Source organism: Peromyscus eremicus, chromosome 4 (genome assembly GCF_949786415.1).
Source record: "Peromyscus eremicus chromosome 4, PerEre_H2_v1, whole genome shotgun sequence".
Classification (NCBI taxonomy): domain Eukaryota; kingdom Metazoa; phylum Chordata; class Mammalia; order Rodentia; family Cricetidae; genus Peromyscus; species Peromyscus eremicus.
The window spans coordinates 127,577,374-127,590,506 of NC_081419.1; the positions used below are offsets into that span (position 1 = coordinate 127,577,374).

General features: G+C 47.4%; 1 protein-coding gene across 1 annotated transcript in view; it reads right to left on the minus strand.

Annotated features, from left to right (window-relative positions):
• The window catches only part of Snta1 (syntrophin alpha 1), a 32,516-nt gene extending 19,742 nt beyond the window's left edge, over positions 1-12,774 (minus strand). The window contains exons 1-2 of the mRNA XM_059259701.1: positions 12,388-12,774; positions 8,477-8,662 (exon numbers count right to left, since the gene is read on the minus strand). Of these exons, the coding sequence (XP_059115684.1) occupies positions 8,477-8,662; positions 12,388-12,679 (478 nt within the window). The 5' untranslated portion in view covers positions 12,680-12,774. The remainder of the gene's footprint in view (positions 1-8,476; positions 8,663-12,387) is intronic.
• Positions 12,775-13,133: the final 359 nt, after the last annotated feature.

Below are 13,133 nucleotides of genomic sequence, written 5' to 3' on the forward strand. Positions count from 1 at the left end.
GAACAGCTCAGTGATACAGTGCTTGCCAGTCATACATGGGGCCCTGGGTTTTGTTTTTCTTTGTTTGTTTTTGAGATACAGTTTCTCTGTGTATACCTGGCCCTGAGGCCCTGTGTTTGATTCCCAGCACTGGCGTAGGGGGCATGGGGGGGCGTGGCGGGGGGGAGTTCTATACTAGATGCTTGAAATGTACTATCTCATCCTGATGAATGGGCTGGCCTCGGCTTTACGTACATTATTCTGTTTGCTTGTTTGTTACCGGAAGGGTTCGAGACAAGGTTTCTCTGTATAGTCCTGGCTGTCCTAGAACTTGCTCTGTGGATTAGGCTAACCTCAAACTCAGAGATCTGCCTGCCTTTATAGACCCCCCCCACATCCCCACCCCACACAAGTCCTGGGATTAAACATGTTTGCTGCCACCACCATCTAGCCTACATGCATTATTACTTAATCTTGGGAGGGGAGGAGAGAAGCATGGCAAAGAGTATCATCCAAGACTGAGGCAATAGTGGCCTCTGTAACCAGTTAGAATCAGTTCAATAGGAGTGAAAATCTTCTTAGATTCTGCAGGACTTAAGAAACTTTATTCTCAGAGCTGGAGAGATGCTCAGTGGTTAGGAAAACTTCCTGCTCTTGCAGATGGCTGCAGTTCAGTTTCCAGAGCCCACACCAGGTGGCTCACACTGTTAACTACAGCTACAGAAGAGGGGGCCACCCTTCTTCTAGCCTCTGAAGGCACATGCATGTACACATAATTAAAAATTATAATATAAATAATATAAAAAATAATAGTAATTCCTGTTATTCTAGGCTTTTATCATGAACATTTATTTACATGCTAATATATACTTGTGTCTTTTTTATTTTTCCTTTTCTTGTTGTTTTTTGTTTGTTTGTTTGGTGTTTTGGTTTTGGTTTTTTGGTTTTTTGAGACGGGGTTTCTTTGCGTAGCTTTGCGCCTTTCCTGGAACTCACTCTGTAGACCAGGCTGGCCTCGAACTCACAGAGATCCACCTGCCTCTGCCTCCTGAGTGCTGGGATCAAAGGCATGCGCCACCACTGCCCAGCTAGATTCAGAGTCTTACTTATAGTCCAGGCTGGCCTGAAACTCACAGCAATTCTTCTGCCTTGGCCTTTTGAGTGCTCAGGATTAAAAGCATGTGTCACCAGGCCCAGCCTTTAACTTTTTCTTCTTTTTGTTTTCTTACTTTAAAAAAAAAAAAAAGATAAATTTATTTTTATTTATGTCTGTCTGTGTGAATGTATGTCACGGTGTGCTAGCACTCATAAAGGCCAGAAGAGGGTGTCAGATCCCCTGGAGCTGGATTCACAGGCAGCTGTGAGGCACTCCATGTGGGTACTTGGAGTGGAACTCAGGTTCTCCGAGCAGTAAGCACACTTAACCACCAGCAATCTCAACAGTTCTTTCCACTCTAATTTCTAACATTTCTCTACATTTTATTTGCAAAAACTAATAAGTAAGATGACTGTGTGCATTTCAAGTAGGAAACTCTCTAGTAAAGTAAGTCAAAGTTTTAAGAGATCTACCTGAGAGCAAACATTTCTATTGTGTAGGAAAGGGACTCTCATCACTTAGGCCTCCCCAGTGCAACCTAGCTTTTTTTTAATTCTTCTAGTCACTATCCTTAAAAATTTCAGAAGCAGCTGGGCGGTGGTGGCACATGCCTTAGGCAGACAGATCTCTGTGAGTTCAAGGCCAGCCTGGTCTACAGACTGAGTTCCATGACAGCCAGGGATACACAGTGAAACCCTGTCTCAAAAACCAAAACAAGCCAGGCAGTGGTGGCACACACCTTTAATCCCAGCACTCGGGAGGCAGGGGCAAGCAGATCTCTGTGAGTTCAAGGCCAGCCTGGTCTACAGAGTGAGTTCTAGGACAGCTCCAAAGCTACACAGAGAAATCCTGTCTCAAAAAAAATGGGTTTTTTCAGCAGCATATCAACTCTATATTTCTTTGAGAATTTCATACATGGGTACACTGTATTTATATCAGTGCTACCCCTCCAAGTCTTCTCGTGTCCCCTTCCACTATATATATATATATCCCCTTCTCAAATTCATGTCCTTTTCTATAATTATTATTGTCTATACACAAATACACACATTTCTACACAAATGTCCCCTATCAGGAGGACCATCCCTAAAGAAAACTGACTCTCCCTCCTTCAGTCGCCATTAACTACCTGTAGCTCTTCAGTGGGGGTGAGGACTTCTGAACGTTTCTCCTGTCGATGTTGGCATATCAGCTTGCTGTGCTCTTGTGCAGGCAACCATATTATTGAGAGTTCATGGTTACAACATCCCTATCATGTCCAGAAGACTCTATCTCATAGCAATCCCCATGGTCCTCTGGCTCCTACAATCTTTCCACCCCATTTCTCTATTTTCCTTTAGCCTGGGGCATAGGGGCTATGTTATGGGTGTCCCACTGGAGGCTGGGCACACACCAACGTGACTTATTCTCTGAACCTTGACCAGCTGTGGCTCTCTAAAATAGCCCCTGACCACTGCAAAAGGAAGTTTCTTTGATAAGCAAAAAGAATTGCACTTAGGAAGCACACGAATACAGCATCCCTTCTTTTTCCTTTCTTTCTTTTGGGGGTAGGGTGAGGGTTCGAGACAGGGTTTCTTTGTGTAGCTCTGGCTGTCCTGGAACTGGCTGTCCTAGAGACCAGACTGGCCTCGAACTCAGAGATCCACCTACCTCTGCCTTAAAGACACAAGCCTGAGGAGGTGGTGCATGCCTTTAGTCCCAGCAGGTATAAGAGGCAGGTGGATCTTTGTGAGTTCCAGGACAGCCAGGGATACACAGAGAAACCTGTTTTGAAAAACCAAAAAATAGACAGGGTCTCACTGTGTTGCCCAAGATGTCTCTGAATGCCTGGGCTCAAGAGATCCTCTTGTTCAGTCTCATGAGTACCTGAGATTATAGGTTTGTTCCATCCTGGCCATCTTTTTGTTTATATCTTTAAAAACCATAATCTCAGCCAGGCGGTGGTGACACACACCTTTGATCCCAGCACTCGGGAGGCAGAAGCAGGCAGATCTCCATGAGTTCGAGGCCAGCCTGGTCTACAGAGTGAGTTCCAGGACAGCCAAGGCTTCACAAAGAAACCCTGTCTCAAAAACAAAACAAAGCCGGGCGGTGGTGGCGCACGCCTTTAATCCCAGCACTCGGAAGGCAGAGCCAGGCGGATCTCTGTGAGTTCGAGGCCAGCCTGGGCTACCAAGTGAGTCCCAGGAAAGGCGCAAAGCTACACAGAGAAACCCTGTCTCAAAAAACCAAAAAAAAAAACAAAACAAAACAAAACAAAACAAAAACCATAATCTCTGTATGGCATGTAACTTTCCCACTTTGAATAAAGCATTTAGACTTACTTTATGAGTTTTTACTGGGCCTTGGTATTTTGTTTTTATGTCTATGAGTGCTCTACTTGCATGTATGCCTATATGACAGAAGAGGACATCGGCTCCCATTACAGACGGTTGTGGCCACCATGTTGTTGCTGGGAATTGAACTCAGGTCCTCTGAGAGAGCAGCCAGTGCTCCTAACTGTTGAGCCATCTCTCTGGCCTCCATGCCTTCGTATTCTTTTTCAATGTATGACAGATTCACTGCTGTCACTATCGGTATGTTCAGCCAAATTGGAAAAAGAATGAAAGAAAGAAGGGCATTTCCTTGTAGGTATCCCTCCCTCTTCTCCCTGGCCTGGTCTCCAAGGGGCCAGGCCAGTCCTGGCATGAGATCTGCACACACAATGGGCCGCTCTAAGCAGCAGACAGAGGCGTATTGGCTGCCAGCTTACACCCAGGCTCTGGTCACAAGCATATCCCTGTGGATGAAAACCGGCTCAGAAGATTTGTGCAGACCCCTGACTTAGCAGAAAAAAAGTTCTAGGAGGCATGCTGGGGTGGCTGAGGTCCAGATGAGCCCTCACCTCAGGCCAGGGAAGGAGGCCTGTGAGAAACACCTAGAGTTCACTGATGGCACCTGTCCTTTCTGGACATTCTCGGGGATTCTATATCCACCAAGCTGCCTTGTCAAGTTCACATCCAAATGACAGGCCAGCCTTCCCTGGCTCTTCCAAGTAGCCTTAGGGGTAGGTTGGGGAACTGGGAAGTTGAGAACAATGTGGCCAGTGACTGGGCTCTCAGGGAACCTAGGCCCTGGCAAGCTCCTAAGAGCCCTGGTTCCAAACAGGGAAAACTGAGTGCCTAACTCATACAAATGCCTCAAAGTCCCGAGGAATAAGTGCAACCCTGCATTCTTCTGTCCTCCAGGTTTTTCCAATTACTCCTGCAGTGCAGACTTGAACCCAGTTCCTCACCCAACACGGCCCCCCACCCCCACCCCCACCCCCGCCCTATCAGCCTGTGGTGCTGTCTTGAAGAAAACTCCCCCTTTCCATGACGCAGTTGGCCAAGAGACCAGGTCAAAAGAGACTCAGGGCTGGGAATAGAGCTCAGTGGTAGATAATCTGCCTAGAATATGTGAGCCTTAAGTTCAGCTCCGGCACTTCCACCACCATAACACAACAGGGAGCTGGGAGAGGGAGGGAGAGGAAATGAGGATTCAAGTAAGAAAAACTGGAAAGCAGAACATAGTGATTAAGACATATAATCCTAGTAGGTCAGTGGTGGTGGCACACACCTTTGATTAAAATCCCAGCACTTGGGAGACAGAGGCAGGCGGATCTCTGTGAGTTCGAGGCCAGCCTGGTCTACAGAGTGAGTTCCAGGACAGCCAAGGCTACACAGAGAAACCCTGTCTCAAAAAAAAAAAAAAAAAAAAGGAGAAAGAGGAGGAAAAAAAACAAAAGACATATAATCCTATTAGTCTAGAGGCTAGGGCAGAAGGACTGTAAATTCAAGACCAGCCTGAGCTAAACGGCAAGACTCTATTTCAAAAAGCTTAAAAAGAGTCAGATGATATGATGATGTATCATTTAATCCCAGAATCTGGGAGGCAGAAGCTGGAATATGTCTGTGAGTTCAGGACCAGTGTGGTCTACATAGTAAGACCCTGTCTCAAAAAAAACAGTCAGTCAGGGCACTTGAGGGGCTGGAGTAAGCTCTGGCAGTTTAAAGCTCATAGTGCTCTTCCAGAAGACCCAAGTTCAGTTCCAAGCACCCACATGGGATGGCAACTCCAGCTCTAGGAAATCTGACACCTCTGGCATCCAAGGTCACCTGCATTCACATACACAAACCCATATACAGACAGACACATAGTTAAAAATAATAAATGCAATTTCTTCAAAGAACTCAGGCATGCTGATACAGCCTGTAATCTCCACATTCAAGACTTGAAGGCAGGAGAATCAGAAGTTCAAAGTCAGCCTGGGCTACTTGAAACTACATCAAATAACCAACACATAAAATGAAGGTGCTGGGGGAGATGGTTCAAGTACCTTATTTGTTAGTATTCTTTTGTTTGTTTGTGTTTTTGAGACAGAGTCTCACTATATAGGCCTTAGCTGATCTGGAACTATGTATACCAGGTTTTCCCTCAAACTCATAGAATTTGCCTTTACCTCTGAGTACTGGGATTAAAGATATGTACCACTATACCCAATAGTTATTATTCTTTTAATAAGAAGTGTGTGTGTGTGTGTGTGTGTGTGTGTGTGTCTGTGTGTGTGTATGTGTGTCTGTGTCTATGTGTGTCTGTGTGTATGTGTGTCTTTATCTGTATGTACCACATGTGTGAGGTTGTCTGTGGAGGCCAGAAGAGGGCATTGGATCCCTGGAGCTAGAGTTATAGGCAGTTGTGAACCACTGACCTGGAGGCTGGGAACTGAACTCAGGTCCTCCAAAAGAGCAACAAATACTCTCAACCACTGAGCTGTCTCTTAGCTCCCTCCCTACCTTCCCTTACCAGACCCAGGCTGTCCTAGCCAAGGATGACCTTGAAGTTCTGATCCTCCTGCTTCCACCTCCCATCAAATCATTCATCCTTCTCAGGATGATGTATGTGCTACAGATAAATTGTTCTCATCCTAAAGATGAGAGGGTAGAGATTTGGAACATAGCTCCAGTAAAAATTTTCCCATCTATAGACTAAGGTTTCAAACAGCAATCCAGGTGCAGTGGTATATGTCTTTAATCCCAGCACTTGGAAGCAAGGAGCAGGCAGATTTCTGTGAGTTCAAAGCCAACCTACTCTACATATCAAGTTCCAGGACAGTTGGAGCTAAACAGACCCTGTCTCAAAATGAGCAAACAAACAAAAAGCTTCAAACAGCAGAGACTAAAGAAGCTTTTACATCACCTGTAATGTGATCCATCTTGATGTGAGCAGTCCCAGGTGCATGTTGCCACTGCCATAAACCCAGTCATATCTTCCTGCCATTTTGTTTTTTACTTTACCCCTTCAAACCATAAGCTTAATATAAATCCTACCTCCTTTAAAAAATACAATAAAATGTGACGTTTCAATTAATGTCAATTACTTTAAATCACATCACTGGCTATAAACATCAAAATAATAAGATGTCTGAAGCAGAAAGTCTCTCTCATACCCATAACATGTATGATCCTATTTGTTGATTGTGCTGTTACAGTATGATTGATAGGGGCTAGGGATATATCTCACTGGAGGAATGGTGCCTGGCAGGCCAAGGCCCTGGTAATGTGATTTTTTTTCTTTTTATTAGGTTTATTCATTTTTTTTAGATTTATTTATTTATTATGTATACAGTGTTCTGTCTGCATGTATCCCTGTAGGTCAGAAGAAGGCACCAGATCTCATTACAGATGGTTGTGAGCCACCATGTGGTTGCTATTAATTGAACTCAGGACCTCTGGAAGAGCAGCCAGTGCTCTCAACCTCTGAGCCATCTCTCCAGCCTCATTTTTAAAAAAAAAAAAATGTATTTTGCCTGTATGTAGATATGTGCCCCACATGCATGCCTGGTGCCCCCAGAGGTCAGGAGAGGGTGTTGGATCCCCTGGAACTGGAGTTTCAGGTGGTTGTGAACCACCACATGGGTGCTAGGAACCAAACTCAATCCTCTAGAAGAGGAGTAAGTGTTCTTAACTCCTGAACCATCTCTCCATCCCAACTTTTTTTTTTCCCTTGAGACAGATTTTCATTATGTAGCTCAGCTGACCTGTAACTCCCTATGTATACAAGACTGGCCTTGAACTCACAAAGTCTTCCTGCCTCTGCTTCCTAAGTGCTGGGAGTAGAGTACCAGGATTCACTGCCTCCGACCTGGCCTTGATTATATTATACATGTAACTAATTGGTATACTTAAGCTTTTAAGGACTAACATTTTAGACTGAGAAACAAAACTACTATGTACAATGAAATAAATAAAATGTATCAATACTAGTTATAGATATGCCTAAAATATCAAATAAAATAAAATTAAGTGGGAGTTAAGGTCTTGGGCCACAAGAATGGCAAAGGTGAGGCTCTGGAGCAATAGCTCAGTGGTAAAGAGTGGATCATTGAGAACCAAGGTACTATCCACATACATAGTGCACAAACATACAGGCAGGCAAAGCACCCATTCACATAAGATAAAAATAAATGTTTCAAAGTGGCAAAGGTCACCCAGGGTCCCAAAGCCTCTTTACTTCTGTGGCGTCTTGGAGACCCTTTGGGGAAACTTGGCAGGATTTGGGTCTGGGACTGAGCTCAGCAGCTCTGCTAGCCATGGCATTGTGCATCAGCCCCCACCATCTCTGGGTTCCTATTCTGGGCAAGAAGCCAAAGATACATTCTTCAGGCCCCCACAGGCGTTTGGAGCTGACAGAGTGGAGTTTGAGGAAAGGGCTGAGCAAAGCAGAAACCTCCTGAGAGTGTCAAAAGGCAGATAACAAATAACCACATCACAGAGCTATTCAACAATGGAGAGACTGAGACCCAGGGAAAGTGAGTGTCTCCAAGACCACACATGGACGACTTGTGGAGGGAGCCACCCAAGTAAGGTTCTCCTCAAGACACTTCTCTGGTCCTCACTGGATGTGATGGGTGGGTCACTACATAGTGGACAAATCTCAGGACTTGAGGGCCTCGGGACGATAAAAGAGCCTGGAATTAAAAGCTCCAGCAGCGCTTCAGCAAAGAATCCAGTTGTCCTTTCCCAGTCCCCACTCTTCCCCTGCCCTGAGCCACTCAATGGGTGACAAATCCTGTTCACAGCCCAGGGAGCCAGGAGCTACGGTCTCATTTAAGAGGAAATTAAGGTTCTTAGAAATGAGGCAATTTGCCCCAGACCACACTACTAGCGAATGAGAGACAAGAAATACAAACCAGACCTACTTAGCTCTGTGCTTCTCTCCTTCCGGCAGCCCAAGATGACCCCAGGTGGGTCCTAATTCTATTTTCATGCCCACATCCCATCCCTCAAGGCCAGGCTGGAGCCACTGGAGGCCTGGAGGAAGCAGGAAAGAAGTTAAAAACAGCCCTTCCCAGCCCTCTGGGATCCGTACCCTGGTACTCACCCTCCAGCACCACCTCCTTGCCTGTCTTCTTGAGGGCCTGTACCGCTTCATCATGGGTGGCAGAGGACAGATCTTCACCATTCACAGACAGGATGGCATCCCCAACAAAGAGGGCCTCTGTCTGGTCTGCTGCCAGTCCCTTGAAGATCTTGGAAATGAGAATAGGCATCTTGTTCTCCCGGCCCCCTGCACAGGCACAGAAGGAAGAGGAAACTGAGGCAGGTGTTTTAACACATGGGGAACTTACCAAGGTGACATTGCTTCTGACTCTCTGCTGGGAAAAGGGAAATGGGCAAATGATGAGAAATACAGGGAGAAAACTGAGAAGTCTGACACACAGCCGGGCTTGGTGACGTGCAGCTATAATCCCAGCATTCAGGAGGCTCAGGCAGGAATAGATTGCCTTGAGTGCACAGCCACCCAGAGATACAGCAAGACAGGCGAATAATGTATTTTCTAAACCATAATGCTATAGTTTGGCTCCTGGACCTCTTGTTTAAATGTCTTGTTAGTTCACTGCTTTACTGATTTTTTTTTCAATGTTTTAGATTGTAAGCAACTTCCCACAGTATGAAAATCTACTGATAACCCCCAATCTGGAGTTCAGGGAAAAGTAGTGGTTGCCATGACCTGAAGGACCTCTTCTACAATCATCAAGTTTTAGAATCCAGAGCTGGGTGTGGTACAGAATGCCTTTTATCCCAGCACTTGGGAAGAGGTGGGGAAGGGGGCAGGGGTGGGGGGAGACCAGGGGTTCGATCATCCTCAGCTTTGTAGGGAGGGAGCTTGAGGCCAGACTGGGATAGATAAATAAGACCATCTCAAAAATAAATAAACTAATTAAATAGGCTTTACTAACCAAAATTCACACTGGAAAGGAAGGCCTTAAGTTCTAGACATTTCAAAAGTATATCTGAAATTTATCTCTGATACAAGAAAATAATACATTTTACTGGACTACTTTGTTGTTTCCAAATCTCAAATGCCATTTTAAAGAATTTGATACGTATTTACTTTGTGTCTGTATGCATGTATACAAATACACATGTGCTATTTGTGGGGGTCAGAGGACAACTTGCAGGAGTTGGTTCTCTCCTTCCACCATCTGGGTCCTGGAAATCAGTCCAGTCATCAGTCTTGACAGCAGTCACCTTTACCCTCTGAGCCAGTGATTCTCAATCTGTGGCTCGCAACCCCTTTGGGGGTCAAATGACCCTTTCACAGGGGTCACATCAGATATTTACATCATGATTCATAACAGTAGCAAATTTACAGTTACAAAGTAGCAACGAAAATCATTTTACAGTTGGAGGTCACCACAACATGAGGAACTGCGTTAAAAGGTCAAAGCATTAGGAAGGTTGAGAACCACTGCTTCTGAGCCATCTCACCAGCCCTCAAATGTCCTTTGCTTGTTTGTCCTTTGTTTGTGGTTTTGATTGTTTGAGAAAGGGTCTCACTCTATGCAGCCCTGACTGGCCTGGAACTCACTGTCTAACAGGCTAGTCTGAAACTCAAGAGAGATCCACCTGCCTCTGCCTCTGGAGTGCTAAGATTAAAGGCATGTGTCACCACGCCCAGAACAAATGTCTTTTTAAAAATAAATAGTCATCGGGGCTGGGCATGGTGGTACATATTTGTAATCCCAGCACCGAGGTGGCAGAGGATAAAGGATTACTGCAAATTCAAGACCAACCTGTTCCACATATGAAGTTTCAGGACAGTATGGGCTACATAGCAAAACAGTATCCAAAAAAGAAAAATCAGTGCTCAACCCTATGTAGACTCAAGTCAGACCCTCAGATATCACATTCCTGGCCCATCCTCAAAGTACTGAGGATGAGAGACCAGTGGCACAGAGCAAGAGGTCATTGTTTCAAGGTTACATAAGTCAGTGACATCTGAGCCTGGATAGAACACCTCTCCCAACCCCCACCCAAGCCCCACAGTTGCTAGTGGCACGGCACAAGGCTTGAGGCCTTGTAGAGGAAGGTGTTTCTATTTATATCTAGCCTCCTCACCTAAAAGTAAGGACTTCCATTCCATTTGAAGCTATGACCATTCCCAGCTGCCTTGGACTCAGCTGGACCCCAGAAGGGAAGTTACCATGGCAACAGGAGCCCAGGCTTCGATCCAGGAGGAACTGGATGAAACTGCTACTTTCCGTAAAGTCCCATGAAAATACCCTTCCAATCACCTGGAAGTGCAGATCTGGGTAGTATCTCTGTACTTTGACAAGACCCTGCTCCTCTGAGAGTCAGTCTGTCTGTCTGAAAAGTGGAACTCTACAGGAACTCTAGGTTCCTTCCTGCTCTAACACACTGAGTGTATTTTTTTTTTTTATTGCTGTGTTTCCCTAGCCTATACTAGAGTTTGGGATTAAAGCTGGTGCCCACTCCGTGTTTTCCTGTTCCTTCTTTAGACTCTTGGGGTTAACTGCCCAGGAATTTACCCTTCCCTAGAAAGAACTTACTCCCTGGGCTGTCTTTCGGGCAATGGAGGCTCTATAGTTAAGATTTAAATGCTGGTTCTGCTGTTCACTGACTGACCCTGGGAAAATCATTTCTCCCTTTTGAGTCTCAGTTTCTTCACCTGTGAAATGGAGATTAAACCCGACGCCTTTCACCACTGATGGTCAAGGTGGAATAGACCATGGGCAAAGTATAACGGACACAACATCTCCTAGCACACAGTGGCATTCACCACCATGCCCACTTCCTAACCTGGGCCAAAGTCTAGACAAGGTATCAATGAACACAGCCAGCTCCCAGGAGGCCACGGAATATATGGACACATTCAATTAAAAAAAAAAAAAAAAGGCTGACAGTCTGTTGAGGGCTGAAACCGATAGGCAGATGGGCAGGAATGGTGAACCCAGCAGCTGGGAATGCACATGGATTTTAAGCACCACGTTTAGTTGTTTTCGAGAGTCCCTCCTGGCCTCTTTTCCTCTCACCACATGTTGGCAAGCCCTGCTCTCAGAAACATCATCATCATATAGTTACCAAAACAGATTCAGAGATAGGAAGTGACTTGTCCAAGTTCACACAGAGATTCAGAACTCCAGTTGCAGCCTACCTGAGCTGGGGAAGTAGCTGGTAAAGTGCTTGCCTACCATGTATAAATCTCTTGATCCTCAGCACAACATAAACCTATTTTAGCAGCACATACCAGTAATCCCAGCACTCTGGGATTACTTCAGTGTTATCCTTTGCTACATAGTGACTATGAGGCCAGCCTGGGATACATGAGACCCTGTCAAACAGCTGTCAGTCTTGGAGACCAAGAACTATCAGGAATGAATGGCAACTCTGGGTTCACCCTCTCCCCCCTTGTCCATGGTACAAATGGGCAGATGAGGAGACTCAAACCCAGCCATCGCGACTCCCAGCCTAGGCGTACAACCTTCTGGAGCCCAAGATGTCTAGGTTGTTACTGGCCCCTTCTCTGGGACCATGCCTGTGACTTCATCCACACTGAGCTCCTAGACTCCAGGCCTTCACCTGTGCACCTGGGTTGTGTCTCAGGATTTCCTCCTTTTCCTAAGTAGTGTCCCAGGCCCCTATCTCCTTTCGCCCGTCTGCCTTCCTGGGGATCCTCATGCCCTGATACCCATAGCTACCATTTTGCTTCAACACGGAACTACGAACCCATGTCCTTGGTGTGCCCAGACACTTCCATACTTGTGTCTTCAGAGACCCCTGTAAGACCTCCAACTCCCCAAGCCCCTTCCGACCTTGGTGCTCCTCCTCCCTCACTCCGTTCCTTCCTCCCCTCAATCTCTGCTCCACCTCAGACAGAAAGAAGGCGTTTGGCTATCTAATCTCCGTGCTCTGCCAGGCCCCGTGACCCTGAGCGCTTCGCAGCAGCCCAGACACCACGACCTCACGCCCTCAGTGCCCCGCACCTACCCTTGATGCTGATGCCCAGCCCGCCGGCGTCGGCCTTGCGCACCGTCACGCGGCGCCGCTGGAGCAGCAGCGCCTCTGACAGCTGCGGGGGCGCCGTGCCTGGCTCAGCGGCGCCGTTGAACTGCGCGGGCTCGGGCTCCGGGCCGGGCTCGCCGTCGGCGGGGCTCACGGTCAGCGCGTCCTCCGCCAGAGTGAGCAACACCCGCTGCCACCGCTCGCCTCCTGCCCCGGAGCCCGCCCCGGCGCGCAGTTCCAGCAGCCCGGTGCGCGGAGCGCGCCTGCCTGACGCCATCTTCGCCTCGAAGTCCCAGTCCGCTGCGCTCGCCCGGTCCCACAGTACCCGGCCGGCTCCGACCCAGCGCCCAGGGCAGAGGGCGGCAGGGCTGCTGAGCCAGCGGCCACCCTACCCCGGGCCTCGGGGGGGCGGAGCTTCGGAGGACAGGCTGTCGGGGGCGGTGCTAACGGGGGCGGGGCCCCGGGAGAGACCGAGGAGAAGCTGCTGGGTAACCTAAGGATGCTCTGCGGACCGCTTGGGAGTGGGTCAGAACCGCGTCGCCGAGAGGCCATAAAGTTAGAGGAGGAGGTTGGGGGTGTGGGGTGCTCGGCGGGGACATAAAGGGACCGGATTCTGTGGATGGGGCAACCCAAGGATCGGGTTCGGTGCGCCGTCGAGGACTGGACCGTAGCTCGTGGAGGCAGAAGGACGAGAAAAAGAATCAAGGATCCCTGGGCGAGACTTTGGGCTT